At 33.0% G+C, this 27,901-nt stretch overlaps 1 protein-coding gene across 8 annotated transcripts in view; it reads left to right on the forward strand.

Moving 5' to 3' along the window:
- The window catches only part of Rbcn-3A (rabconnectin-3 alpha), a 99,710-nt gene that overhangs the window by 17,568 nt on the left and 54,241 nt on the right, over window positions 1-27,901 (forward strand). For 6 of the 8 annotated variants that reach the window (XM_088242822.1, XM_088242824.1, XM_088242819.1 and 3 more), the window contains exons 8-24: window positions 454-581; window positions 1,671-1,855; window positions 5,199-5,283; window positions 10,800-10,986; window positions 11,298-11,494; window positions 11,904-12,011; window positions 13,142-13,311; window positions 13,480-13,594; window positions 15,547-15,787; window positions 17,483-17,639; window positions 19,415-19,616; window positions 20,398-20,619; window positions 21,399-21,577; window positions 22,705-22,850; window positions 25,007-25,113; window positions 26,613-26,908; window positions 27,491-27,781. In XM_088242822.1, coding sequence (XP_088098948.1) covers window positions 454-581; window positions 1,671-1,855; window positions 5,199-5,283; window positions 10,800-10,986; window positions 11,298-11,494; window positions 11,904-12,011; window positions 13,142-13,311; window positions 13,480-13,594; window positions 15,547-15,787; window positions 17,483-17,639; window positions 19,415-19,616; window positions 20,398-20,619; window positions 21,399-21,577; window positions 22,705-22,850; window positions 25,007-25,113; window positions 26,613-26,908; window positions 27,491-27,781 — 3,016 coding nt within the window. Of the gene's footprint in view, window positions 1-453; window positions 582-1,670; window positions 1,856-5,198; window positions 5,284-10,290; window positions 10,425-10,799; window positions 10,987-11,297; window positions 11,495-11,903; window positions 12,012-13,141; window positions 13,312-13,479; window positions 13,595-15,546; window positions 15,788-17,482; window positions 17,640-19,414; window positions 19,617-20,397; window positions 20,620-21,398; window positions 21,578-22,704; window positions 22,851-25,006; window positions 25,114-26,612; window positions 26,909-27,490; window positions 27,782-27,901 lie in introns of those variants that run through there. The other 2 variants (XM_088242821.1, XM_088242827.1) reach the window with 2 other exon arrangements.

The following is a 27,901-nucleotide window of genomic DNA, read 5'->3' on the forward strand; positions in this document are numbered from 1 at the left end:
ATAATTGTAATTTTTTATTATTATAATTTTATTTTTGTGTCTTGTTATTAACATTAGTTTTAATTTTTATAATTATTTGTATTTATGTTGAAATTGTTTGCTATTATTGATATATTTTATTTATATTTATGTTTCATTTTTTTTTTATTATCAGTATGTTTTCCAATTTGTATTAATTTTTAATCTTTTAAATTTTTTATTGATTTTAATTGTTTAAGCATAATTTAATGAAAAAAACACATGTAACCAATAAAGGTCCTACCTAGTCAGGACCTGAAACAAAAAACCTCTGTACATTACGAAACAGTGAAATTGACTAAATAAACATTTTTTTAAATAAAATAAAATGGGCCTCTTGGCCTGTTGTGGTGCAAAAAGAAATAAGCAAGAACAAAATGTGTGCTTCCAACATTATGATTTACCAGTGAACTGAATGATTTGTTATTTTCATAGAACCTGTTTCCACATTCGCCGCACGGCACAGTCCTCCAAGCAGCTGGGTACTCCCATCCCTACACTACCGTCCACCTTCAGCGTACATGACTTCCACAACAACTATCACTCCAACTCTTCCACAGCAGGTTATTATTTTGTTTACAAACTAATTCATCGGTAGTCAGTAGATAGTCTCAATCTATTAAAATTGTCGATGTATTTCTTTTTTCATTCTTTCAGCTTATTACTCAATTGTACAATCTTTGTTACAATATGGTATTGTTGGATGGGGTGGTGCATATGCCAATATATTAAACCCTTTCAAAATAGTACAAAGATTAATTATTAAAGTAATTTTAAAGAAACCCTCAACATTAAATACGTAAATTCTATGTAAATTATTTAATGTTCACACAGTAGACACTATATATAAATTAATTTCACTATACAAATTTAAATAGAAGAAAAAATAAACAAATTTGAGATGAGTAAGTCACTCAGATACCAAAATAATATTAAAATCTCTTAATTCCACCCAAGTCATGGCCAAAATAGCTTTGTCTTCGAATGTATCAAACATTACAATAATCTCCCCAATTAACTAATATCTATTAAAACTAATATATCAATAAATAAATTCAAAGTAAATTTAAAGACATTTTTTGAACCTGTGTAAAAACTGCATTCTATTTTATTTAGTATTAATGTGTTATTATTTTTCTTTTTATATCCTTTATTTTTTTCTCGTGTACTCGTATATTCAAAATTATATAAATCCTAATAAATAAATAACTTTAACAGTGTTAGTCACTCTCCATGTGCAAGAGCTAGTCTCGTTTTTTGGAGAGTTACAGTTGTAACATTTACTAGATGTGTAAAAGTAGATTTGTATTAGAATAAATAACATGTACAGCCAATACAGTACTAGTAGCCAGACATGTACAGTACTGCCAGCCTAAAATATTGGAAACTCAAAAACAAAACAAATACGTTTTATTATCATATTGGCTCTGATATTAAATAATAAAAAATAAGGCTAAATAATATATATATGTATTTTTGTAGAAAAATCTTAAAATGATAACTCCGTCAATAAGCAGCGCTGGCATAATATATGTTATAAACATGTTCTTGAGAAATCTTGATAAAAGATTGTATTGTTATTAAAAGTTTATATCAGTTCTTAAAATGTTACAAACTCACTTAATAAAGCATAATATCTTCTTGTCTTCCAGGTTTGCATTTCCACCTGGCGGCTTCTATAAATGCAGAGACAGACATTCCCCTGGTTCCTTCAATGCGCTCTAACCCGGGTGACGATGGAGCTCCCCGACCGCATTTCATTCTCCATTGGCTGCATAACAAGGAGATGCACTTCACGCTGCAGGCGGAAACTATACTGCACGATCTCACTAGGAAAGTGAGTTAAAATATTTTCGCTTCACATATTTCACTTATTAAATACTCAACGTCTTCGCTTAATACAGGCAAAGTAGTTATCACATGTGAAAAGACAAATATTATGAAAGCATAATAGGAAAATATCAAATACTACGAATACCAATATAATATGTTAAATGTATACAGAATTTTTTTTTTTTTTTCAAATCAATATAGATTTTGTGGAGAAATGTTTTCATGCATAACCTATAAAATAAATTTGTTAAAAAATATCTCTCCTAAAAAACGCGACATATTTGGCCTTCACAGTTGTGATGTCAAGATTTGTGACGATGTTCTATTTAAATTTAAGCAGTCACAAACTAAATTCAAAATTTTATCCAATTGTGTTAGGACCTGGCCAATGCATTGAACCATTTTCGTGAGAATTTGAAATTATTTATCTATTTATTTTTATTTTTTTAAATTTCAATTTTATTTATTCATACATATGTACCTATATTACAAATGGAATATCTTAATTCATACATATAGAAATAATTAAAATAATAAGATAAAATTAGCTATATGAGGTATTCCATGAGAAAGTGAACCTTGGTGTAAAATAAAAAAGGTTTAAAAAATCATGTAATTATTTAATAAATCAATAGCCAAAACATCAAATTCAACATTTAATTTTTTTTAAATAAATAAAAACTATTTTTAGTTTCGCAAATGCTCACTTATAAATTCCAAGGGTGGAAACCTTCATAAACCCTACATAGATCAGTAATGTTGGCAGCACTGTAAAATCCCCTATGTTTGTCATTTCACGAGTTTGTTTTGATAAATAAATACTGCGAAGTGTCTTCTATTAAACAAGTGTGATTGAATTTCAAGTAAGGTAAGTCTTTTGATTTATATTATATAATGAACTACACATGATTAGTCATGTCCCACCCGTTACGAAAACAAATAAAAGTTCTTATTTACTTTCTTTGAGGTTATGTTTGGAACTTGTTGACTACAGGTAGAATGTCATAGCAAAGCCATTTCTAATTTTATTTTTCTTATCTATACGGTTAATTATGAGTTTTTAAATATTGAATCATGTCCCACCCGTGACTGTCTCGGGTCGGACACTTGCCATGGGTGGAAAAATCAGGTGCAGAGCTTTAATTTAACAACAAAATGTAAATTTTTTGGTACCATCTTCAGCATTAATAGTTACATTGTTGTTTAAGCTATTGATTGTTAATTGTTTGTTTGTTAAGGCTTGCTTATTACTTAACTTTCAGGACGATAGGAAAAACAACATCTGCCGAGCAAATGAGAAAATATAGGCAAAAATTAAAAGAGAGACCGGAACATTTTAAAAATCACCTGCAGCTAGAGAAGGAGAGAGATAAGAAAAGATGCGCAGAAAGGAAGAAAAAAGGAAAACTTTTTAGTAGTCTATTGAATGAAAAGCGACGTAAAGAAACTGAACTATGCATCAGTGATTTGCATCTTCTCTAAGGTGATGCCAATGATTTGCACCGACCTACCAGTTGGAAAAAATGGGTTGAATTTGTAATAAAAGTGTTTGAATACTATTTTGTACCATATTGTTAAAAAAATCTTATTTTTCATTAATAAAATCGCACGCGTCCCACCCGTGACAATTGTTGTCCCGCCCGTGACATGGACAATTTAGCTGTTTTTTTATTAAATTGTGCAATTAATCTCAGTATATTTGTCTACTTCGTATAGCTAAGAATCTAATGTATGTAAAAATGTCTTAACTGCAGTAAAAATGTGAAATAAATTCGCAGAGTTTTTGTCATACATTTCTTATAACTAAATTGATGTCTATTGTTTGTCCCACCCGTGACAGAAGAGTGTTTTAGTATTATCTCCAAATGAAATAAAATAGGGTTTATGTTCTGTTGCTAAATTATTGATTGGAGATCAAATAAGTTGATTTCTTCAAAAAGTAATATTATAAATTGCATATATGTTACAAAATTTTAATACATATGTGACAATTAACTAGAGAAATGTCCCACCCGTGACAATGGAATGCCCCATATATAAAAATTACACATAAGTATACATAATATCCAGAGAATAATATGTGAAAAAAGTAAGAGAATCTTCTAACGAAAAACTCTGGCGAATCTGGACAGTCAATGAATGAATTGATCACTTTATAAAATAATATTAAGTATGTTAGGATTCTTCTATTGGAAAGTTTTAAAAGATTTGCTAAATATAACTATTAGAATTAAGTCTAATTGTGTAACATATTAAACTTTGTAACTGTACTGTATGTTTCCTGAATAAAAAATAAAAAAATAATAATTAAAAATAACGATTCATTATAATTAAATAAAGCAGCCGGAATATTTAATTTAAAATTAATATACAGTAAAACCCCTGTTTTACGTTTTTCAAGGGAGCAGCAAAAAAAGGTGTTAAACTGAGGAAAATGCTTAAGTGAGGAAATGAAATACTGCTGAAAAATGGTAAAAACGGTCATAATTGGGGATTATACATATTTACTTATGATTTAATTTTTTAAAAAAATATTTTTTCAATCAATATCACAATATGTTTTTTTTTATTAAATTTAAAAAATAGCATTTCAAAAATAATTTTATGTAATTACTTAACCTTAAACACACGAAAATAAAATTATGAATTTGCATAAAATGCATACAATGCATACAATCTTTTTTATTTATTTTTTATATAGCATCACTTATTTTAGTATGGCACCATATAATTTCAACTGTCATTTACATCGCGGCAATAATGTTTCACACTTTAATGAAAACTGCTTAAATATCTTCTTTTCACATTATGTTTATAACTTCAAATAATATTTCTATTGCCAAATTTTTCACTTTCTGCATCGTAATTTATTGATGTAAAGACTTTATTCTTCCTAAACATGCATCAACCGCATGTCACAATTTAATAAAACGTCAAAATTAGACACATAAACAAAATAGTCAATTTCGCTGCACCTATTTTGAATTTATTTTGAGACAATAATTTACATATTTTTTTTATTAACCTTGACTTTAGTTCTCCATTCACGTGGCGGCACGCGCCTAGTCTTTTGACGGATCGAATGAGTTATGAAAAAAATTTGACGTTAATCCTGGGTTATGAAAAACGTATAAAAACGTTAATTGGGGGGAATATTTGAATGCGAATGTATAGAAAAAAATGGGACCTAAATATTTCGGTGTAAACAGCGGGAAAACGTAAAAACGAGGTTTTACTGTATTTTATAAATAAACAAACCTGTGATTGTGTAAAATCCGCTGAATTCTTTTTTACTATGGATTTTAAAAAATCGTCACTAAGATTTAAATTGCCTGTGCTTATTTCAGATTTTAGATAAAGAAGACGCCGAAGAATCCGGAATAGAAGGGCACAATCATAACCCCCACCACCATACAGAAGGTGATGACATGAGTAAGTCTTTAATCACCGCCTTAAAAATTATACTGCAACACATACATATTTCAAGTCCTTTTTCATATTTTTGGAATGCTCTTTTACACTTTTTTAGTACTAAAGGCTATGGTTTCTCAATTTCAAACATGTTTGATAACATTACAACATTCTACTTATACCCAATCAAAATTTCTTGACACTAAATACCTACCTGATTTAACGCATTACCTTCTTTTTTAAAAATATTTTGTTTAAAATACAATGTCCATAGATATTTCTTTGTTTTCTAAATTGCTTGCCCAAAATACCCAACAAATAATATTCATATTGAAATTGTAATGAGCTAAGGTCAAAATGTTCGTGTATTTAGCCCGCTTTTCTATCAAATTAACATAAAGTTTTTTTAAAAATGGACATTAAACAAAATACACAATTAATATGCAATTCCACCACAAAAAAAAACCAGTTAATCATTTCAATAAGGCATTTATTGACATTTAACATTTATTTATAAATGCCCAAAGGTCTCTTACAATATTTAGTTAAAGAGTACATAAAGTATTAGCAATATAGCAATTGACATGAAATAGAATTATAATTATTTCACTAATATGTTAATAATTATAAACAAAAATAAAAGGGAATAAAGTAAACATTTAAAGAAATCAAAAAGAGGAGAATTGAGGGGATGGTCATTCAATGGAAATAATAGCTAATTGAATTGCAGCAGGAGTGGTGTAGGAAGTCCAACAGCTCAGCGTAATTATTAGCTGTTCTGTAGGTGGGTGGTCTTTTTGTAGTTAGTCTTTTTGTACTCTCACTGGAACATGTGTTGGAGTCTGGTGGTCCTTGTGGGTAAACGAAAGTTGATCAGGGACAGTAATTTTGGGCAATCTATTATGGTGCAAATCACTTTGTGCATTAGAGTGAGGTCAGCAATAAGGAACTTCAGTCCTACGGGAAATTGGATACAAAAAATGTTTTCTTACGCGGGGTATAAATTAGAGCATTAAATTGTACTGCAAAGTTTCTTGAAAATGTACAGAAAAAAGAATAAAAATATTTTGATAAAAACGCACTACTTTGAATGACGTCACTGGTTTATGTGAATCAACCTATGATCTGAGAGCTATGGAAGATTTCCGGTCTGCTTGTCGCTTTTGGACCAATGGAAAGAACTGAATGAGAATAAGCGGAAATGAACCTCTGACGTTACACGCGGAGTTATTTCAGAAATACTAAATTTAAAAAAATCGTAGCCCTGATTATACGATATATAAAATTTAAAAAAAACAATTTGACTTAGTTTAACAGTCTATTAACAAATATTTTTTTTTTTTAAACCACTGAACTTCCTCATTGTCCTTCTGGTGGAGAGCAATGGTAACCTCAATTCGGACATCAAAGTTTGCTAGCAAATTTCATCTACAGGTTTACCCTTTTTGAACTGTGTGTAGCGTAAAAACGTCGCTGAAGTCTTTCCAAGTTAAAAAAGTTATTTATTTGCCGCTGATCCTCTTTTATTTTTTTCAAATTAAGTCACGGGAGATTATCAAATTCAAGAAGTTCTGATTGATGTTTAATCACACTGCACTTGCATATTTTGATTACTAATTCCAATTCTTTCATATACTACACTTGTCACTTTTTCATTGCATCTGGGATGTTTTACTGCGTTGTTATTTATCTCCCCACTTTATATTATGAAGATGTGCATTTTTTACCGGAGATGATTCTGTGCCACCATTTGGAAATAAACTTTTGCATTTCAGAGCGTAAACCGAAACTGAACAAGTGTTGCTCTCAGGATGACAGCAATAGCGATGAACAACTTCCAGGTCTTGTGTCGTTGATTAAATAATATAAATTACACGCACTGGCTCTTCTATGCTGGATTACGATTGTCCGTTATCATTTGGCTTTGTTGTTTTTCTCATTCAGTGCACTGATTATTGTGAAATCCGATTCGCCATAAGAGCTTGCTGATTTTCTTATTATAAATAAATGCATACAACAGCATTGAGATAAATTATTATTGGAACTGATAAAATGAATTAATTAATAAATTCATTTTTTTTATTGTTTTTACTGGATTAAAAGATACAAACCGCAATTATTTGAATAGTGAATATTTTATGAATGGCAGTTTACGTTCAAGGCGCCTTGATATTCGTGAATTTGACGAGCTAATTTGTATCTCAACTCAAACGAACAGCATCATAAAATACTGCTACATTCCATCCGTACGCCTTGTACGTAGACCCCAACTATACATAGAAATTATGTTAACAAACCAGATAAGCAATACTTGGCTGACTTAGCAATATTAGCTGCCTGCCTGCTCTTCTGTGATATATGATATTTCGCAAGAGTGATCTCATTCTGCTAATTTGTTCTCAACATTAAAACTTAATGTCACGTTTTCTAGGTGGAATAAAATAATTATTCTATTTGTCCTTAAATCCGAAAAATACCCATCCCAAGAATAAAATTTTAAACAAACTTTATAAAACAAAAATTATTGCATCAGCAAGTATTTTACTGATCTCGTCTGTTTACTGCAAAAATTATGTTACACAAATTTGTATGCATTATTCTTTCAAAACTTAAAATAGCATTAAGATCGGCACTTCTGGTGAATCGTAATTCACAATAATACCAACCTTCGAGTAGTATGAGTAAGGTGTTATCTACATGATAATGCATGTTTATTGAATGTGTGGTTCTAACCATCAGGTATGTATTATTTACACAAATGTCTGACACAATTTCTAATGTACCGGTCTTCGGTTTTTAATTACACATTTTTACCCAACATCAATCTGTCATAATATGTACACTATTTATTTGTATGTAGTTATATTAACTGAATATTTTTCTACATTATATCGTGGGCCAATTGCAATAAGGAAGATACCAAGATGTGTTTTTCGTGGTTAACTAAAAAATTCTGATTTTTAAGTTACCTTGTTGTAGTAATTACTCCACGGTATTATGTTCATCTTTGTCAAAATTATTATTTTATTAGTCCATAAAAAACATTAATTTTACTATGGTTTTTTTTGTCATTAATAAATAATCAAGGGTTTTTTTTAAACATTCTAATTTCATCATAATCATTCCCCTTCCGCACCCAATTTTTTGCTACATGAAAGTAAGATGATCAGTCTTATGCTTCAGGAGCAAGTTCAGGGACTATAAAATATTATAGTGTAAAAACACCTTCTTAAATAAATATTTTATGACAACCATGCCGGGAATAGAACCCGAGACCTCTTGCGTGGTAGGCAAATACGCTGACCGCTACCGAAATTCCAATCTAGCAATACATAATTCCTCCAGCGCATATTTGTGTATACATATACATATGTATATAATATAAGTACTGTTTATTAATTTATTGTATTACCAAACTATTTTATTTTTCTCGATAAATTACCAGTCTGAATTTAATTGTGCACATCTCTCACTATCGCGGATTACATTTATGTATATATTTATTTTTTAAATTTGTACATAATATACATATTTCTTATTTCGTGTATATTTTATGGTAGGTAGGTATTAACAATTATTGCATAGCTTATTTTACATGTAATATTGCACAGAAATACTTGCATTTGGCATGAATAAACAAAATGCTGGGTTATGTGCAAAATCACTTAGAGTGTTTTCTTCAATTTAGCTGTCACCAAATGTAAATAATTTTATGTTAGCAAGCACCCAAAGCACCTATCTTTGAGAAATAGTGTTTATTGATAAAGAAAAATAAACGATAAGAAGTCAACACCAATTTATGTATGTGGTCTTAAAAAATAAATAATTTTGTGTATTTTGTGATAAATTAGAATTATATTAGCTGAAAAATTTCTCCAAGTTCCAGGCTTGTGTTTGTCAACCAATTTTTTATAATGAAATAAAGGCGCATTGATCAATCGATAATTTTAATGTGTAGTTTTATAACCATTACACTTTTAGGTCTAAAAATAACTTAAGGGGACTCTTATTTCAGATTTATTGAGGGATGTTTTCAATTTATTATTAGATATTTTTTTATATATATTTTTTTAATATATATTTGGACCCCTGTATTTAGTAGCCTTACGTGTCATGTACAAGGCTAAGGTACTAAAAAAAAATCGTTTTTGTTTATCTTGGAAATGGGATATTCAATCACTAATTTTGGTTTATTACCTTTATGAGTCCAATCACCATTGTTGCAAAGTTCAAGAACAAAGGCGCGTGATAACTACTTTTAACTACAGTGTGGATATCTGTTAAGGATATTCCATCTTTCCTGCATTCTGCTTCAAGATTATGGCGTTGCGAACTGAAAAATGGGCACTGAAATAACAGATGTTCGATACTCTGTGAAGAAATATCATCGCATGGACAATAGTCATCATTCCTTAATTTAAACCTATATAGATAACTTCTCATAGCTCTGTGTCCGGTAAAAATTTGGGTCGTTTCGAAAGTACCATGGTGATGATGACGGAAGTTTGCTGCATCAGCCAGCGTTGGGAAAAACATTTTAGTGATTTTACCTGTAGAAGAAGCGCGGTAATGATCCTCCCAACGCTGCTGCGTATTTCGTTTTATACATTATTAGATATTGTTTATAATTGTAATGAAGCATTGTGTGGATTAATATTTTAAACATGTCAATCCCACTTTTAAGTAGTTGTTGTAGTTATCTTTATTAGCAACAAATATTTGAATTTTATTTTAGGCAACGAAATCCATGAATCTGTCAAACCCCAATAATAAAGGTTTCAAAGTGTTCGTTCCATAATTGGGTATTTTTACAAATCGGAATAATGATGGAAATATGTATAGTAAATATTTAACGAGCACATGCAAAACGGCTTGCAGTTGGTACACGTCACATGCCTGCCGAGTGCGCTTCTAACAAACATTGCAAAGACGGAAAAGTCTCTAGACTTAGTGGATTAATTATAATACATTACTAAGTATACTGAATAAACACTGCTCTGCAGCACTGAAACTGAAATATGGTACTGTAATGTCATACGTGCCATTTGTCCCATAGGCCGCGAAACATATTGTTTTCAGATAATTGAAAATATGCATATTTTAAACCATTGTAGAAAATTTACACGACATCGCATGAAAAACATTGTAATACCATCACCATCGTAAGTTTTTGCATATTTAAAATAATATTTTTTTTAAACATGAAAATACCTTATTGTATCAATTTTCTTTATAATACATGCTACGTTAAGGGGAGCATTGAAAAATAATTATCAGTACATATTTCATAAAATCAATATTAATATTCCATGTCTAAGATTGTAAATAAAAAGAGATTTTATAAAGTTATAATACCGTTCGATATTTGCATGGAGTTTTAATACAATATTTCACTACAAATTAAAATGAGCTTTGCCTTTATTCAAATTAAATTATAATTTGTAATATATGGTATTACAAATTGGACGATGTAAATAAATTGTTGAGGTAATATTGTTTCTTAATATGTTACTCATTAGAATGTATGAATTTTGTAGGCAGTGCGAATCACAGCCACCCAAGTTTATCGAATACGACATCAATCAACTCCATAGCCACAGATGTGACGTGCACTCACTTGCCCGACTCTCTGGACACCAAAATAGAATCTCTACTCCGGGATTGGCATCACAGTCCAGATCTTCTATTCTCCATCCACCCCATCGATGGCAGTTTTCTTATTTGGTATGTCAAACAACTCTTGAAATAGGATTAAAATAAACAAATTAACTTATAAACTAATCAGCAATATTTTTATGTTAAACTTGAAAACTCCCAAGGAAGTGAAATCTGTTTCTACAAATATTTGAACAGACTGAAAATATTCTCCCTAGGGAGGATGAGGACTAGTGTGCAGTCGTCCTGAGGCAAAGGCGCAACATCTCTCTTTCCTTTACCCCTAAATGTCATACTTTACTCAAAACACAGTTTTTTTTTTACTCGACGGAGGGTTGCGATATAACAATTATACCGATGTTGCTCACATTTGTTCGCAGGCAGGTGGAGTGGCTGGACGAGTACCACCCTGGCTCCTTCCGTCAAGCGCAGGTGTCGTTCAGCACGCGCATCCCGGGGGCTTTCCCACTGGGGGACGCCACCACCATGGCCACGGCCGCCGCACTGTACCATACGGCCGGCCTGCTGCTGCACGTGCGCCAGAAAACTGCCAAGCAGGATCAGCACCCGCCACCCGGTACAAACATAATATAATCCCAACGCGATTTTGGGTATTTTGAATTATTCCATTTACCAGGGGTGGCCGACTAGATCAGACCAGAGATATACTTTTTATTGTCCAGTGTCATTACGATCTACCAATTATCATTTCCCTATCCGCACATAGGGCACTGCGCTAGAACTCTGGAATTTTTGTTACATTGAAGGTAAGGGATCTGTCTTACACTTTCGGTGCCCGTCAGTACTTTTACTATAAAAAAATATGTATTTGCGTTATTATAATTTACCCAAATGTTTCATTTTTGGTGGCCTCTTTCAACGAGTTGTAAATAACTCACTTATTCTTTCTCAATTGATTTGTTTTGCAGATTATTTTTTTCTAAAAGTACACATTAATTTTGAATGCTGTTTTTTTCTCTCAATAGATCCGATGGTAAATGAAGTATCTACACCCCTAGCGAGTGTATTAGAAGAAAAAGAAGAAAATGAATGGCCTCAGCCAGGTGAAGAGGGGGCCGAAAATGAGCAAAAAGGTACTGTGATTTTTCTTTATAACCATAGCTTAGTACAGAATGCATGGAGCATCAAAATTCCACATTATTTATTTCATACATTATGTGGGTTGATCCAAGGGTTGTATTCACTTTCCTCTTCATGTGTTCTACTCTGTTCCAGTCCTCTTCCAATCAGTCTATTCAACTCCTTTTTATATCCCAGGGGGGGTTTGGTGTCCTCCAGGGGCGCTATTCTGAACCTCTCTCGCGGCTGTAGAAAACACTTTTTATCTCGTGTATTTTGTATTTAAATACACGAGGTAAATGGTTTTTCTACGGCCGCAAGAGCGTATGGAATACCAGCCCAGATATTCTTTCTGTGAACTCCTACTAGGGGTGAATCGTCACAGCTTACGATTATATTTGACCATCTATAATAATGTTTTATAGTAACTATATTTATAGAAAATTTAATAAAATAACTGTAACTTATTAAGAATTACTGCCACCATTTGTATTTTCTTCCAAAACCAAATTTGAATACTGATAAATTAACTGTTTTGTTAACTCCTTCGATACCCTTGGGACTGTTAAGCAAGGCTGTCTTTTCCCGAAATGTGTTTGAAGAAAATTGGGTAAGTTAAAATTGTCAATACAGGAAATAAATGGAAAGGACAAAAAACAGATACGCAAGAATTTAGTATTTGTTAAATTAATTAAAAATACTTGCGAACAGACAATTTATATTTTACGATACTGGTACCATATTCAAGAAAAAACATAGAATTTTGAAAAAAGAATTACCAAAGCCAACTTGTACCTCATCATAATACAAGAGAATAGCTAAAAATCAGTAAGAAGTCTTATTTGGTACAAATTTATTTACATCTTTTGTGCTTACCTACAATAAAAGTCGCCGCTCTCACTGACTCTTACACGCAATCCTCTTTCAGTTCTTTATCTTCCTGCCTCTAGGCCATTTCCTTCGGGGAACCCACAGTTAAAACTTTTCACGCCTTTTCGTCGTGCATTCTTATCATACGTTCTGCCATTGCAGCCTCGGTAATACTGGTTTATTAATTAAAGCTAACATAATCATTTCTGCAATTTCTTCGATAATTACTAGTGTTTGATATAATTTAACTGTTAGAAAATGCTTCATATTGCAGATGAGGATAAAGGCGTAAAGCCAGAAAAAGACAAAGAAAAAGACGATAGTGATAAAGATGACCTTTTGACAGCGCCGCCGTGTCCTGTTATCTCTATGGTGACAAATCATGCTAACGGAACCCTCAATCTTTGGCAGCTCACATTCCAGGATAAATCTAAATTTTCCTCGGTTAGTATTGTATTCTCAATCCGTCTTGTTTTAAACATATTCATCAGCTTTTGCAAACTAAATGGTACTTCAAGTAATTAATATTCTTTCTTTGTATAAAATCACTAACATAATACCAACTCACGCTGACCCACAAGAATTTTGTTGTATTTACTACTGTCTTTTCAGGTTTTATCAATTGGGCACGCATCAAGAGCTTCAGGCCATAGATTCAGAGTAAATGACATCACCTGCCATCCTGTGTTACCTCTTCTTCTAACAACTAGTCACCACAACATTGCAGGTTGATTGATACTTAGCGTATTAAAATTATTAATTTTAATGTTTTATTAAGAAATAATACCCGGATTTATTCCCAGGGCCTTGTATCTTTTTCTCAGATTACCAATTCCTACTCTCATCTGTATACGTATATAACATAAGATTTTTTTAGCCTTCCTCCAGTCTGATCATGTCATGACAAAACCATGTCCCTGGTGAAAAATCCCAAATTAAAAGTGGGCATTTTTTTAGGAGTATTTTACTTTACTCAAATTATTGTGATTCGGGGCATATCTGCAGGCATGAGTTGTTCCTGATAGGGTCACTTCTTTATATTCATTGTATTGTGTTTTGCGGACATTTGTTGCCGCTTTTTCGTGTTTTTTACACCTCATGAATCTGAACTAGTCATTATACCAACTTGTTGGTTGGAAAAAATTGCTATCCCCTCTGAAAATTAACAGCTCAATAGTCTGAAGTTAGTCTCTATTATTATACATACCAACTTGTTGGTAAGTTAAATAGATGAAATTATTGCCGCCATTTTTGTTACTGTTTGCAGTAGGAATGATTATTTCTGCCATTTTTGTCTTTTAGTTGTAAATTTTGAAGGTGCTTATTGTGTTTTACAGACATTTATTATTTATAAATATGATATTTTAAAAAGTTGCAATAAAAAAATGGGTCAAACATTTCTCCTTGAATTTAAAAAAAAAAATAATTTGCTAAATTTTTTTATTTTTTTTAGTACCCTCCATTTACATTTTTTTTGCCGGTCCCTTGAAAAATGTAATTTTGGGATTTTACTGTACAGTTTATAATTGTTTAAATGTAATTGTTCATTCTCAGACACTTTTCTCATAGACACATATTATCGTCTTATTTGTTGGAATATTTAACTTCCGATTGGACCGTAGTAGATGGTTTAGGGTAAATCTTATTTAACTAATGTACTGGGATTATTATTTTTATTCGTTATAGGCAGGCATCCTTTGCCAGTGCACCTATATCTTGTTTACTGCTGTTTGTCTGCGTTCTCCTTCCTTCAAAAAAGCATCCAAACGGCTTTTGAACCGAAATGAAATGGACAACTAGACTTGTCAATTTATTAAAGTTTGAAACTACCCTGCTGGAAAGGAAGTTTTTCTTAGGATTGGTACTTTTGTTGCTGGCTGTTTATTATAGTGACACATCCTACCATATATTTACTTCAGTTTCACGTAGGCTATAGCCGTCGTTTCTTAAATAAGGCTCACGATTTTGACGGCTATTGCCGGCATAACCGCAAACATGTTTAATATTATTCTTCCTCCTGGCTGTATTTCCCGTTTACTTGGGGTCATCCCTCCTAGTCTTCAATCACCACGTCGATCTGTCGTGGATTGTCTTTTCTGCTAAATTCAGTTTCTTGAGGTCTCTCTCAATCACCTTTCTCTAAGTCTGAACTGGCCTTTCTCTACTTTTTGGTCTTACTTTCAGGTTTAGCATTAAGAGTTCTTCATCACGTTGCATTACGTCTTAATTCCTGACTATCCAGATTCGTGATTTCACTGGACCACCTTAACATTTTCATCTCGTTGATCTGTAAGGGATGTTCATCCGACTGTTTAGCAGCCCAACATTCAGACCCATATAGTAGTACAGGCCTTACACTTGTTGACATGACCTTTTGTTTTTAAAGGCATTCGTGAATCACATAAAACAGCTGGTATTGTTTCTATTTGTGATATCCTTTTCAACACCTTTATCTGCCTAGGTATTTAAATGATGTCATGGTCAAAAAGTGTTCTTAATTTGGGGCCCTGTATTGTTCTAAGATGTTCCTGAATAGTTACCGTCCATGTATTCTGTTTTCTCGTGGCTTACTTCGAACCCTCTATATTTTAGTTATTGTAGCCATCTCTTGTTCTAACTTTTTTGTGTTAAATCAAATTTAAAAAAAATACCAAATGGTTCCAAAAAATGTGTTACCAGACCTGGCGCCAGGCGGCATCCTCGCCCCGCCCGTGCCGGGGCAGCCCGGGGCGGGGGCGGGGTCAGATACGGGCGTGCCGCCACGCCGCCCCGACGGCTTCTGCTCCGAGCTCATCCTGTGGCGGGTGGACGCCGTGGGGCCGCTGAGCCGCTCGGGGGGCGTAGGCGAGCTGGCACGCATCAACTCCCCGCACCCGTCCGCCTTCAGCAACGTGGCGTGGATACCCACCTTGCTGCCCAGGTCTGTGTGACTAACAATCAGAATAAAACACCGACATATCACTTTAATTAAACATGCTTTCCAAGTATGGAATCCGCATTTCTGAAAGGACGGTCGACATGCTGGAAAGAATGCAAAGACAATTTATTAAGATACCACATGCTTTGTGTAGACTCCCTTATGAGGAAAGACTTCAGAGAGTAGACCTGACCACACTAGAACAGAGAAAAGCAAGAACGGACCTTATTGAGTTTTATAAAATGATGCATGAGTATTATGACTGCGGACTTGATGAAATTTCCACATTTACCAGGAATACATAACTGAGGGGACATTTTATGAAATTAGAGAAGCTACAGTTCTACTTCTATTCAGCTAAACATTTTTTAAATGGAAGGTCTGTGGATGCATGGAATGATCTGCCTCAAGAAATAGTTACTGAAACATCTGTTAAATACATTAAAAAACTCATTTGACTTTTTTTTTTAATTTAATTTTTTTGTTTTTTTACAATAAACATAATAATAAAACAGAGTATTAAAAAAAATAAAGCATAATTACATATCAATGAAATAAATATTATTAGAAAAATAGTAAACAAAAAATCCCACAAAGGCATGGACTGTTCGTGGGTATACAAGAAAATGTTTATGAATTTTTGCTCCTATTGTAAATAATGGACAGTTATAATATTTTTTTATAACATAAAAAAGAAAAAATAAAATATTCTGTAAAAGATAATATGGAATTTTTTTATTTAATAGTAATTAAAAAAGGAAATAAAAAATATTAAAAAAAAAAAAAACACAAAAATATTCCTTATTATTAAAGGGCAACAAAATAAATCATAGGCATAAATAAAGGTTTCAGCTCTTTAACTTCACAAACATCAACGGATGAAAGAATTGAAGGAATATAGATGTCCAAATATAGGCAGAATGGTGAATGTTACACAGTGTGTAAAGTGGCCACTTAAACCAGCCATTGACAGGTCATAAGCCCTGTAGATGCCTAGACTTCTTTATTACCTTCTCTTGAATGTTCTTCATCTCTGTTGTAAAATGTTCATATCTTTAGTTTGATTTAGTTTGCTAGTTCATAATCCAGGATAGTGCATGTTTTTTAAAAGAAGGAAAATTTTGACAGTTTGAAATAAATGAAATATTATAATATTATTATTATGAAATATATTAATTTTTGTGCCTATAAAATATGCATGTCTCTGTGCCAGCCTCGTTTTACAATGTGGTATTTCTAACACACTTTTTGTGCAATGTTTCCAACTATTTGCACCCTTGCTAAAATTTCTCCAAATTAAAAGTGCATGAAGACAGCCATAAGAAATAAAAAAAAACCCTATAAATGAAACGTAAAATAATTGAAAAGCGGGAACGAGGGAGGTGTGAGCTTGGACATTTTGGAGCGTGGGATTTTACATTAATTTATATGGGAAAAATCATTTTGCTTAACGAGTATTTCGCATTACGAATAGGATTCTGGAATGAATTACTCTCATTATGCGAGGCTCTACTGTATTTTTTTTTATCAAATCTTGTATGTTTCAATTTCCACATTAGACATTTTTTATTTATTTTATTTGATATTATAATAATTAAGATACATTTTTTTTCTTACAGTTTCTGTCCATATGTCTATTGTATACCAATTGACTCATGCCTGTGAAATTATTTATTTTTTACATATTTGAATTTCTAGTACCACTCTGGGAAGCCTGTCCAACTCTCCTTCAGCCTGCTTTGTGGCCAGTGACGGGGAGAGTCTTCGAGTGTACCAAGCTGTTATAGATGCCCGAACTCTATTGGCCGAAGTGGCCAGTTCTGAGAGAAGGCACCGCAACGCTAATGCCATGGTTGTAAGTTCAAAAAGTGTTTCTATATAAAGACACAAAAAAGATTTTAGCAAACAATTTTTTTGTTTCGTGGACTCAATTCTATAACTAGTATCTCAAATTTTGGCAGTTTTGATGTTTAATATGATGAAATAATTTTTAGTAAATGTATTAACATTTAGAGGCTTCCCTGTACTCATTGAAGAGTTTCAACAAAATTCTTGATCGCTATTATCTAAAAAAAAGGTGATTTTGAGATGTCTAGTTAGAGTATTAAATATTTAGCCTATAATATGGTATTGGTTTTTTTATAAACTTTTTTTGCACCACAACAGGCCAGGAGACCCAATTACAGTGATCAATTACATGACAGAACTCCCAGGCTTCAGATAAATGACCTAAAATTTTTGTGTTCCTATTGGGAATCAAACCTAGAACCTTCTGTGTGTGAATCAAATATTATAGTCCCTACTCCACGGAGGACGACACGGCCTACACACGGCCTGACATGTAATCATATTGTTTGCTACCAGTGATATAAAAACAATATGATAAATCTAAGCAGTGAATATCACTGCTGAAAAATGATTTGGGAATCTTTTTGATATCCATGCCAAGTTTTGTATCATAAGTAGTGTAAAATGATTTTTTTCATTAATAATTTTATAAGATGAATTGACAAATTAACTCTAAAAAATGTACATCTCGAAAATTGACATTTTATTGTAAATGATTTTACAGTTCTGAGGGGGTTCTATCACATTTTTTTAACGTTGACTGCCTGGCACTTGTATGTTGTATCTTTATTAAGTTGTAAATTAATATCAAATATTACACATATTATTATCTATTTTTTTTATTTAATATTTTCTAAATCTTGAGACATTTTTAGCTTCCCGGAGATTTTCTATCAATCCATTAGCCTTTATAAAACAAGAGTTACAGTCCGTCTCACCTTAGGAAGCCTGAAATCGTTTCCACTTCTTGTTTGGTGCTCGTGACAGTCTTTGTCGCACCTGATACCCTTCAACACGTCACTTAGAAGCAGTTCACTTTTTAATTTGTAAAATTATTCTATATTCAATTGAACGTTGTTATGCAGAAAGCAGCCAGTCCACAATTTGGAAAAAATGAGATATTGATGTTATCGGGTGCAGTAAGGTCAATTCTATGTCCTGCTAAAAACAGCAAGACCGCTTTCATACAAAAAATTGTTTTAATCACCTTCTGAAAATGGTGTCCATCACAAAAACGGCATTTCTCAATTTGCAGAAAACACTCACATCACTAGAAAAATCTTAACGAATTAAAAATATTACTAAAACTGGTCAAACATATAATTTGATTCTTGTTTGTAATATAAAAAAAAAACTAATATATTCATTGTTTATCATTTGTTAAAGTCAAAAACATTCCAACTGTTGTTTAGATTTGTTTATTCACTCATTTCACAAAGGTGCTATTATCTCAGTTTCACTTTTCTATGGCTGGCTGCTTTCTGCATAACTACGTTCAATTGTACCTGCATGTATTATAAGGTGCTTGCTTAAATGGACTGAATAAGTCCGTAAATAAATAAATAAATTATTAAATTAAGAACAGGCAGTTGGCAACTGATATACTTTTATATGTTTTACTTCTAATATATATCCAATTTGTTTTTAAATGTTTTAACATACGATGCCGTGACTATTTCTTCAGGCAGATCATTCCACGCATCCACAGGTCTGCCATTAATGAAATGTTCAGCTGGATTGAGATTGAACTTTGGCTTCTCTAACTTCTCCTTATATTTACAGGATTCAATGCTTTCAATATCATCTGAATCATCAGCTGAAGGTGTGATCCACCAGACTCCCCTTCACGACAGAATTAAGATAGTCAGCCAACAATCCACCGCAAGGCCTGGCTGTGTAATTCGCCTGGACGCCATTGCAGACGCCACTCATGATTGGCAGAATACACAACTGCTACATGTCTTCCAAGAGCAACTCATTACCGGTAATTTAAAGCCTATCAAGGATTATTACGCTTTGACGTGCATTAATTAATAAAATATCAATGTTTTATACACCCCACACCCCCCCGCGCACCATAAAAAGCCGAGGTTTTTATAAAGAAAATGGTGTTAACCCAATGCGCCACTAATAAAAATGACATAATTTGTTCATACAACACACTATTTAATTTTGACACATTTTTTTATTACAATAACATTAATACCCGTATGCAGAGACAAACCTTAAGGTGAGGAAAGTACATTCTATTGTCTTCACCTTCGGGTTTTTCGCTGCATTTGAAATTAGAATGTACTTTCCTCACCTTAAGTTTTGTCTCTGCATACGAGTATAAGACTTAATTAATATTTTGTAATAAAAAAATGTGTCAAAATTATGATTATTACATTTTATTATGAAATCAGTAACCGAAATATACTAATTTATGTCATTTTTATGAATTAAGTTATTGTCATTCAGTTTTAATGTAAAAAAAATCATTTCAAAGACAAACCGGCGAATCGCCAGCTTTGTGAGTTAGAGACAAATTTACCTTTGTGGCTTTGTGTTGCAATGGGTTAATATGACGCTGTTTGGAAACAACAGCAGCTTTCAAATAATTGTTTATGTGAGTGTTTCATTTATCCATCAAGCGAGTAAATCATAAAGCTACAAATTATGTAAATTTTTTAACTTATAATAGTTTTTTAAAAATATTTTACTCTGCATGCTTAACTATAAATCAGTTTTTTTAGTTATGACTATTTTATTTATTTAATTTCTAGGAGAACGAATCACCCAGAACAACGAAGAAACTCAGGGAGACGGTCCCGGGGGTCACCAGCGCGCGCCGAGTCTCATGGAATCAGAATTGGATGCCATGGTGGACCTTCAGCAGACATCTGTGTTTGAGGAGCCCTTCTATATCGTAGTGCTGGAGAGGACCCCTACGGGAACTACAGTCCACATGTGGAGGCTGGTCATTGCCTCTCAACCTGATACCTCTGGTAAATTCAGAATCAAATTCAAATAATTTCATTTCATTTTTTCAATTTCTTTGTTCAAAATGTTCATGTACCTTACAAAAATATTCAAGGTATAATTGAAAAAAAGTAACAGTATAATTTACATGTGAAAAAAGGTTTTTTTTTTAAATACATTTATAGGCTTTATTTAATAAAATATACATGTTATTACAATATTAATACATTATAAAAATTAAAAAAACATAACGTATTAAAACATATTTGTCCTGATAAATTATTAAAAAATACTTTGTCAGCGGGTGCTCAGACATTAGTATTAATTGAGTTCAAATAAAAAATTACAGACGTAATATTGTACACATATAAAATAATTAACATGTATATTTATTTTGTTGTTGATGCTTTAATTTTTTTTTTTAAATAACCTAACAAAACCAGATAAAATGGTTTTAAATGTTTTTATAAAAGATAAATAAATACATTTTAATTTAAGAATAAGCATGTACATTACGATTTTGAGACTTAAGAAAAAAAATAGTGGGTGCTCATAAATGCAACCAAAACAAGATATAAAATAAAATAAAAATACCCAATTATTAGAGTAAAAGGAACTATCCTCTCCGGCCTTTCTTGTAGTAACATGTGAATATGAAAGTGTGTGTATATAGGTGTGTAAGCAAAAAAAGTATTTAGGAGAGGGGGTATAGGAGAGGACTTGGTAAGAAGTTTGATTGTTTATTGTGATCTGACTTCTCTTACGTAAAATCATCTATTCTAATATAAATATTGTCATTAAACAGTAGACGTCCTGACGGGCAGCATGATGTACGTGCCAGACAGTGCCCTAGTCCAGGACGCGGATGAGGCAGAGGGAGAGGCGGGGGGACCCGGGGGAAGGAAGAGATCCGTGTCGCTGGCCGACGCAGATGCCCTTCCAATCCCCACTACTTCCTCGCATGTCGTCATCACCACCACTAAAGTAATTGCCAATTTTGTCTGATACTTTATGACAAGAACGTCCAATCTATTCAAATACAACCTACTACAGTACAACTTTTCTAGGAATGGTCGCCAGACATTTCTCCATATGGTTGACTCAAATTATCAGACTCATTTAGATTATTAAAACAAAATATTAAGTCTATTTAATTATACGTCATTGATTCCAGTTTCGTAATATGTCTTCTTATGGGAAAATATTTTACGGCTTAAACCACTTTTTTTTGCACATATATTTATTTTTATACTGATTATGAAACAAAAAAGTAATATTAAAAAAAATGTTATCTTCAAAATCAATGAAGTAGGTACTGTTCGTTTGAATGTTTTATAACCCTATGTTAGTGCCTGTAGGTGAACCAAGTAAACATACAAATTTCGTTTTGTGTAGTAGACACACTAGATTATTTTATTTGGAAACGTTCCTTCACTGACACATTAAAATAGGGTCATTTTTTTATTTCTATTTTTTTTCATTCGGTTCGAACCTCGAACCTCTGATCCGTGATTCCATGACACTAGCCGCGGGACCACAACTCGATAATAAACATTAGAATACACCGTACTTATTACAAAAATGTCATGTTTTATTTTAATTTTATTTCATTGGAAAGCCAACAGACATTTATAAATTTATAAGATACAACTATACCATAAATACATATCATAAAGTCCAATTAGAGGCTTCCACATAATATTGTTATTGTAAATGTTGTCACATAAAAATTATACATAACATAAAATAACTAATCATACAAAACTTATAATATTACTAGAAATGTAAATGTAATACATATTATTCAAAATATATCTACTTTTGAATATTGGTCACACAGTTGCACATTATAATATATAATACAACTATAGTTGACCATATAGTGTACATTTATAATGTGCTTACATACAGAACTGCACATAACCTGCATATTACTCAACAAAGAAATATCAAGGTTTTTGTTAATCAAATTGATTCTAATTCAGTAAATTATATACCTCATGTTTACCTAAACATTTCTGAACATAAATGTCTTTGAACTAAATAAGTTCTTTTGTCGTAATATTGGATTGTCAATATGAATAGCTGTACTATATTGGAATATCGTGTAGGTATGTTCCTGTGAGTTGCCACTCCCTCCCGATGTGGAGGTGATCCATGCCAGTCCTGCAGCAGGTCATCTGAGTTCTGCCTCCATATATCCCGCCTGCTTTGCTCCATACATCATCACCACGGCCTGCTCCGATAGCACTATAAGGTACTCATCGATAAACAAATAACTTCCTGTGGATTGAAAGCCCCGGAACTAACATCGTTGGTAGAGCTATGGAAGATAGTAGAGTTCATAGAAACACCAATATTCCATCTAGTTGGAGCAACAAACTGGCTCCGTGCCAACTCCTGCTCGTTCCCCCGCCTCAGGTTGGATGGACCTCAGGGGATAATTACAAACGCTATCTTATCGATATGGTGTACTTAACTTTTCTGTCTCTATCTACCTTGGTATGACGAACCTGATTTTACCAACATGTCAATATGTGCTTTTAGGTAGATGAAAATAATATACAGTAAAACCTCTTTTTTACATTCCTCGATTTTATGTTACAATATCATAATCATATTGACTTGTACAAATTATGATACGCAGTTGACAAACATTTAGAAACAATAAAGTTTTAATATCAATAAATTGCGATGTTTAAAATGAAACAATAGAATTATTTAAAGTTATAAAAAATATGGTTTAAAAAGTTGTCATAAAAGTCGAAATAATTTTGCCGCGATCTTTATTACAGTTGTTTTTAGTGGTGCCATAGAAAAAAAGTGATTTCGTATAAAAAAAAATTCTCAATATTTAGGGGAAAAAATATTTTATGTTATTTTATACAAAATAAAAATTCTATTTTCGTTTTTTTTTATTTACACATAAAATAATTTTATCATGCTGTTTTTAAATCAAATAAAAAAACAGATTACATAATATTGTTTGAAAAAATATAAAAATATGTTTAGTGAAATCATTGAAAATAGGAAAAAAAATATTGTCAATTTTCACTTATCTCCGGTTTTACAATTTTTCTGGAAGTATATGTACACTAAAGTGTAGAAAATCATTTTATTTTTTTCATGTAATTCCTTTTTTTTCCATACATTTTTCATTTCCTCACTTTAGCGTTTTCCTCAGTTTTACACTTTTTTTTTTCTTGCTCCCTTGAAAAATGTAAAAAGGGGGTTTTACTGTAATTATTTTTCACAGTTGCAATGTTTCTTCCGAAATGTGCATTATGTCATCTTCAAACTTATCCACTAGATAGTGGTGCTGTCTTAGCTGACAAAAGTTACTCCTTGCTCAATGACAAATTAAAATTTACTTGTTTCTATTTTGTATTTAAAATAGGCTTCTAAGATAAAATGTAGCCACCTCAAAACTATTGAAAAATTTAATCAATCCCGGCTAAAGAAAAAAATGCCGGAGTGAAGATTATTTTGGTCACTTCCAGTGCGTAGATATGTGTACTGTGGGATACCGGTACTCTCCGTACATATCGATGTACTTACCTCAAAATTTGAAGATGCAGGGTCAGTAGTGTATCTTTGTAATCGCTTGGGAGAATTAATCTTTTACTATACCGTCAGTGAAGGTATGACTTTCATAGCTTTTGAGTGTGATTATCTGCAGTATGTGGCCCAACCTACTGTATTGCATCTGCCTAATGCAGGGGTGAATCGTTAAAATAAGTGATTATGCAGAGCTTACCATTATATTTGACTTTCAATAATAATGTTTTATTGTAACCATGTTTATGGGAAAATAAATAAAATAATTGTTATTTATTATTGATTACCACCATCGTTTATATCTTCATACAAAAAAATATCTATGAAGTGCGCCCAGCCTGTTCTCAGTGAACGATGAAATTAGCGGATTACCTAAGCTTATTTCTTTATACAAAAAAGTATGCTATGTTTTACGTCTTTAACCCAAGTCAGCTTTTTTAGTACTAAAACAAACTTGCAGATTTATTATTGTATCAAATATTATTATTATCTTGTAGAGCACTTGCTCATTTTTAAATTTGGAAAAACCTAACACAACTTGTGCTAATGCATATGCATTACGCACACCCAATGCGTTCATATAAAATTGTAAAGCTCCCTTGAGGTAATTTTTCACAAAAATGGCGCCATATAAATCAGCCAAATATTATTATTATTTCATACTTATTGAGCAGCTATTCTCGTTCAGCAAAAAGCAATCTTTATTTCTTTTAGCACCACTAAGGAGATTCCAGTCCTCGTATGCGGTGTGCAGTATGCGATTGGCAAGCTGTATTTTTCACTTATAAAATTTACCGCAAAAACATTCCGGACTCCTGGGGAAAACATTTCAATGTTCCATTTGTTATTTTCCAGATTTTGGAAGTGCGATGTAAAGAAGAATGAATCTGGAAGACTGGAGTACAGCTGGCGGGAATGGGAAATGATTAATAAAGATCAAGAATCTGTTATAGATATCTCGGGTACGTTTTTTTCACATTCAATTATTCTAAAAAATATTTCACTGGTTTTAAGTTTTTTTTTTTATCAAGCTGTTTATTTTCCTTTTTGAATGTGATTTCATACTGATTGTGTATGTTTCATTAAAAACTGTACGAAATTTCGTATTGAATTGACAGCTTATGAAGTTTTATTTGAAAATATTATTATTAGATAAGAGTCGAGCGACTTATTGACTGCCTATGTCTAGTTCACATTATTTTCATTGTTATTAAAAAATCAAAGTAGTTTTTTAATTTAATTACCCGTAGTGGGAAAGACCGTATTAAGCTGTTTATTATATTATTCTTAAATACCTGTACAAACCTCAATAGTATAACTTTAATTGCAAGTAAGTTTTTTTTGCAATATTTTTTTTAGTTTTGTAAATCCCTGACGGTACAAATTTGTTATTAGTTTAAAAAAAAAACATGAAGAATGTATAATTATTCTTTCAAGCTACAAATGACATAGTTGAAAAAGTTCAAAAACTCTACTAAATCTATGTTCAGGGATCAAAGGGTTAAACGATCATCATATCGAGTCATAATCGGCAGAACAACGTGAGCGACAAATAGTGAATTGTGTAGGAGAAGGTTTTATAAAATTTTTGTTCCATATATATGTTTTTTAATAATTCGGTAAATGGGATTTATAATGTTTGGTTCCTGTCAATACTGAAATGACAGCCAAATTGTTTAAACGCCTTCCCTTTTTAAGATAGTGGCGGTAACGCTGTTTTGCCTTTAACTCTGACAGTGGTGCGGGTCAGCATAACCGCCTACATTGTCGTCGGTTACGTTGTTTTGCTTAGCTTAAAAATAATATGACAACATATGTATTTTTTTTAAGAGTGGAATGATGCGATACATCACCATCATCATCATCGTTACCTTTCCGCACGTAATGGTGCATAGAGCACTGCATCGGTACACCAATCGCAGCGTATCTTGATCATTTTTGTTACATGAAGGTAAGATGATCAGGCTTACGCTTCAGGTATCAGTCCAGGGACCATGAAATACTCTAGTGTGAAAACACCCATTCAAATAAATATTTCACATCAACCATGTCGGGAATCGAACCCGAGACCTCTTGCATGGCAGGCTAACGCGCTGACCATTACACCACGAGGCCGACATAGAAAACTATAATTGGCTTTAAATTTTGGTTTATTTGTAAGTATTGTATTTTTTTCTGTCATAATGGCTGTTGTTTTCTTTTAATAAATAAAAATAAATATCCTTAAATGCGGTAAGTGAATTTTATAGAGCTTTGATCACTTTTCCTTAAAAAATGCAATTCGTCAAGAATGTCGCTTACGTTGTTCTGCTGATTATGACTCGATATATTTTATTCCTCAGAGAAACTACCATTTCAGTTACCCTTATGTTAGCATTTTTTTTTAAAGGAAATTTTTCCTAGAATTGTGGTGGGTGGAATTAGGGACAACATTTGTATAGCTTCGTATTGAACGTTGCAGGCCAACCGTTGAACATCAGCGCTGCGTACTCGGGCCGCATTGCCTGCGCATACAAGCACGGGCGCTCGTTCACGCGGCCAGGGCGCGCGGGGCACGACGGCGCCGACCCTGCGCGCTACGTCAACCTCTGCGTAGCCGTGTACGAGTGCGAGAGCACGGGCGGCTCCGAATGGCTGCTAGAGGACACCATCCACCTGAGGAACATCCACCTGCCCCGGGTCAGGGTGGACCCGCACCTGGACCTGAGCTACCTCTACGACACGCGCTTCTTGCAGAAGAAGCAGCGGCTAACTCAGGTCAGTGGTTCTAGCCATATCTGATATATTCTGATTGATAATCTGTGTACTTTATTTCTGCAAGTTTACGGCAACTTTGAGTTGACTTTTTTATTGAATGTTTTACTACTCTCATATGACAGTCGGCCTCGTTGAAGAGCAGTCAGCGCCTTTACCTACCATGCAAGAGGTCTCGAGTTCGATTCCCTACATGGTTAACATGAAAATATTCATTTAACAAGGTGTTTTCACACTAGAATATTTCATGGTCCCTGGACTGGCACCTGAAGTGTAAGACTGATCATCTTACCTTCTTGTTACAAAAATGATCAAGAAACGCTGCGATTTGTTTACCAATGCGGTATATGCACCAAAGGGGATGATGATGGAATATGACAAAAAAGATTTATAAAAATTTGCGAAATAAAGACACCAATGCCTAAAATGCAATGGTAGTTGCAAAATTTTACTTTACGCGCTATTTTCGTATTGCCGGCCTTCCGAGCACGGAATTGAAGGGCATGTTAACTCGTTTTCGGCACTTCACCAGCTAACCCATCTGACTTTGAAGTCATATTATATGCTGTAACATTTTTTCTCTAGGTTCTCCAAACTCTCTCTCACGAAGACCTCCGTTCCCCTCGAAACGGCGAGACGAATCTCAGCTCCGACTCCACCAAGGGTCTGCTGGCCGTGCCCTCCTTCAGCACCCTCCAGTCGCTGAGAAAGAGCATCACGGAGAATGGCAACACGTGCCCTCTGACGCAGAAGCATCTAGTCCAGTTGGATTGGGTCTCCCAGGAAGATGGATCTCACATCCTAACTGTGGCGGTTGGATCAAAAGTCTTACTCTTTACACCCGTGTCTAGTGACTTGGCTCAAGCCAATATGAAGGTAAACTTTCAATCAAAATTATTTTTGTCTGGTTTTATTGGTCTTCCCAAAAACAGTGATAAAGAACAGTTGCGTTTTTGCTTTTAACCCCCTCAAAGGCTCTTGGTATACCGAGTTGTT

Source organism: Micrasema longulum, unplaced genomic scaffold, assembly GCF_059751315.1.
Source record: "Micrasema longulum isolate JH-2025_06_02 unplaced genomic scaffold, ASM5975131v1 h1tg000166l, whole genome shotgun sequence".
Lineage (NCBI taxonomy): Eukaryota > Metazoa > Arthropoda > Insecta > Trichoptera > Brachycentridae > Micrasema > Micrasema longulum.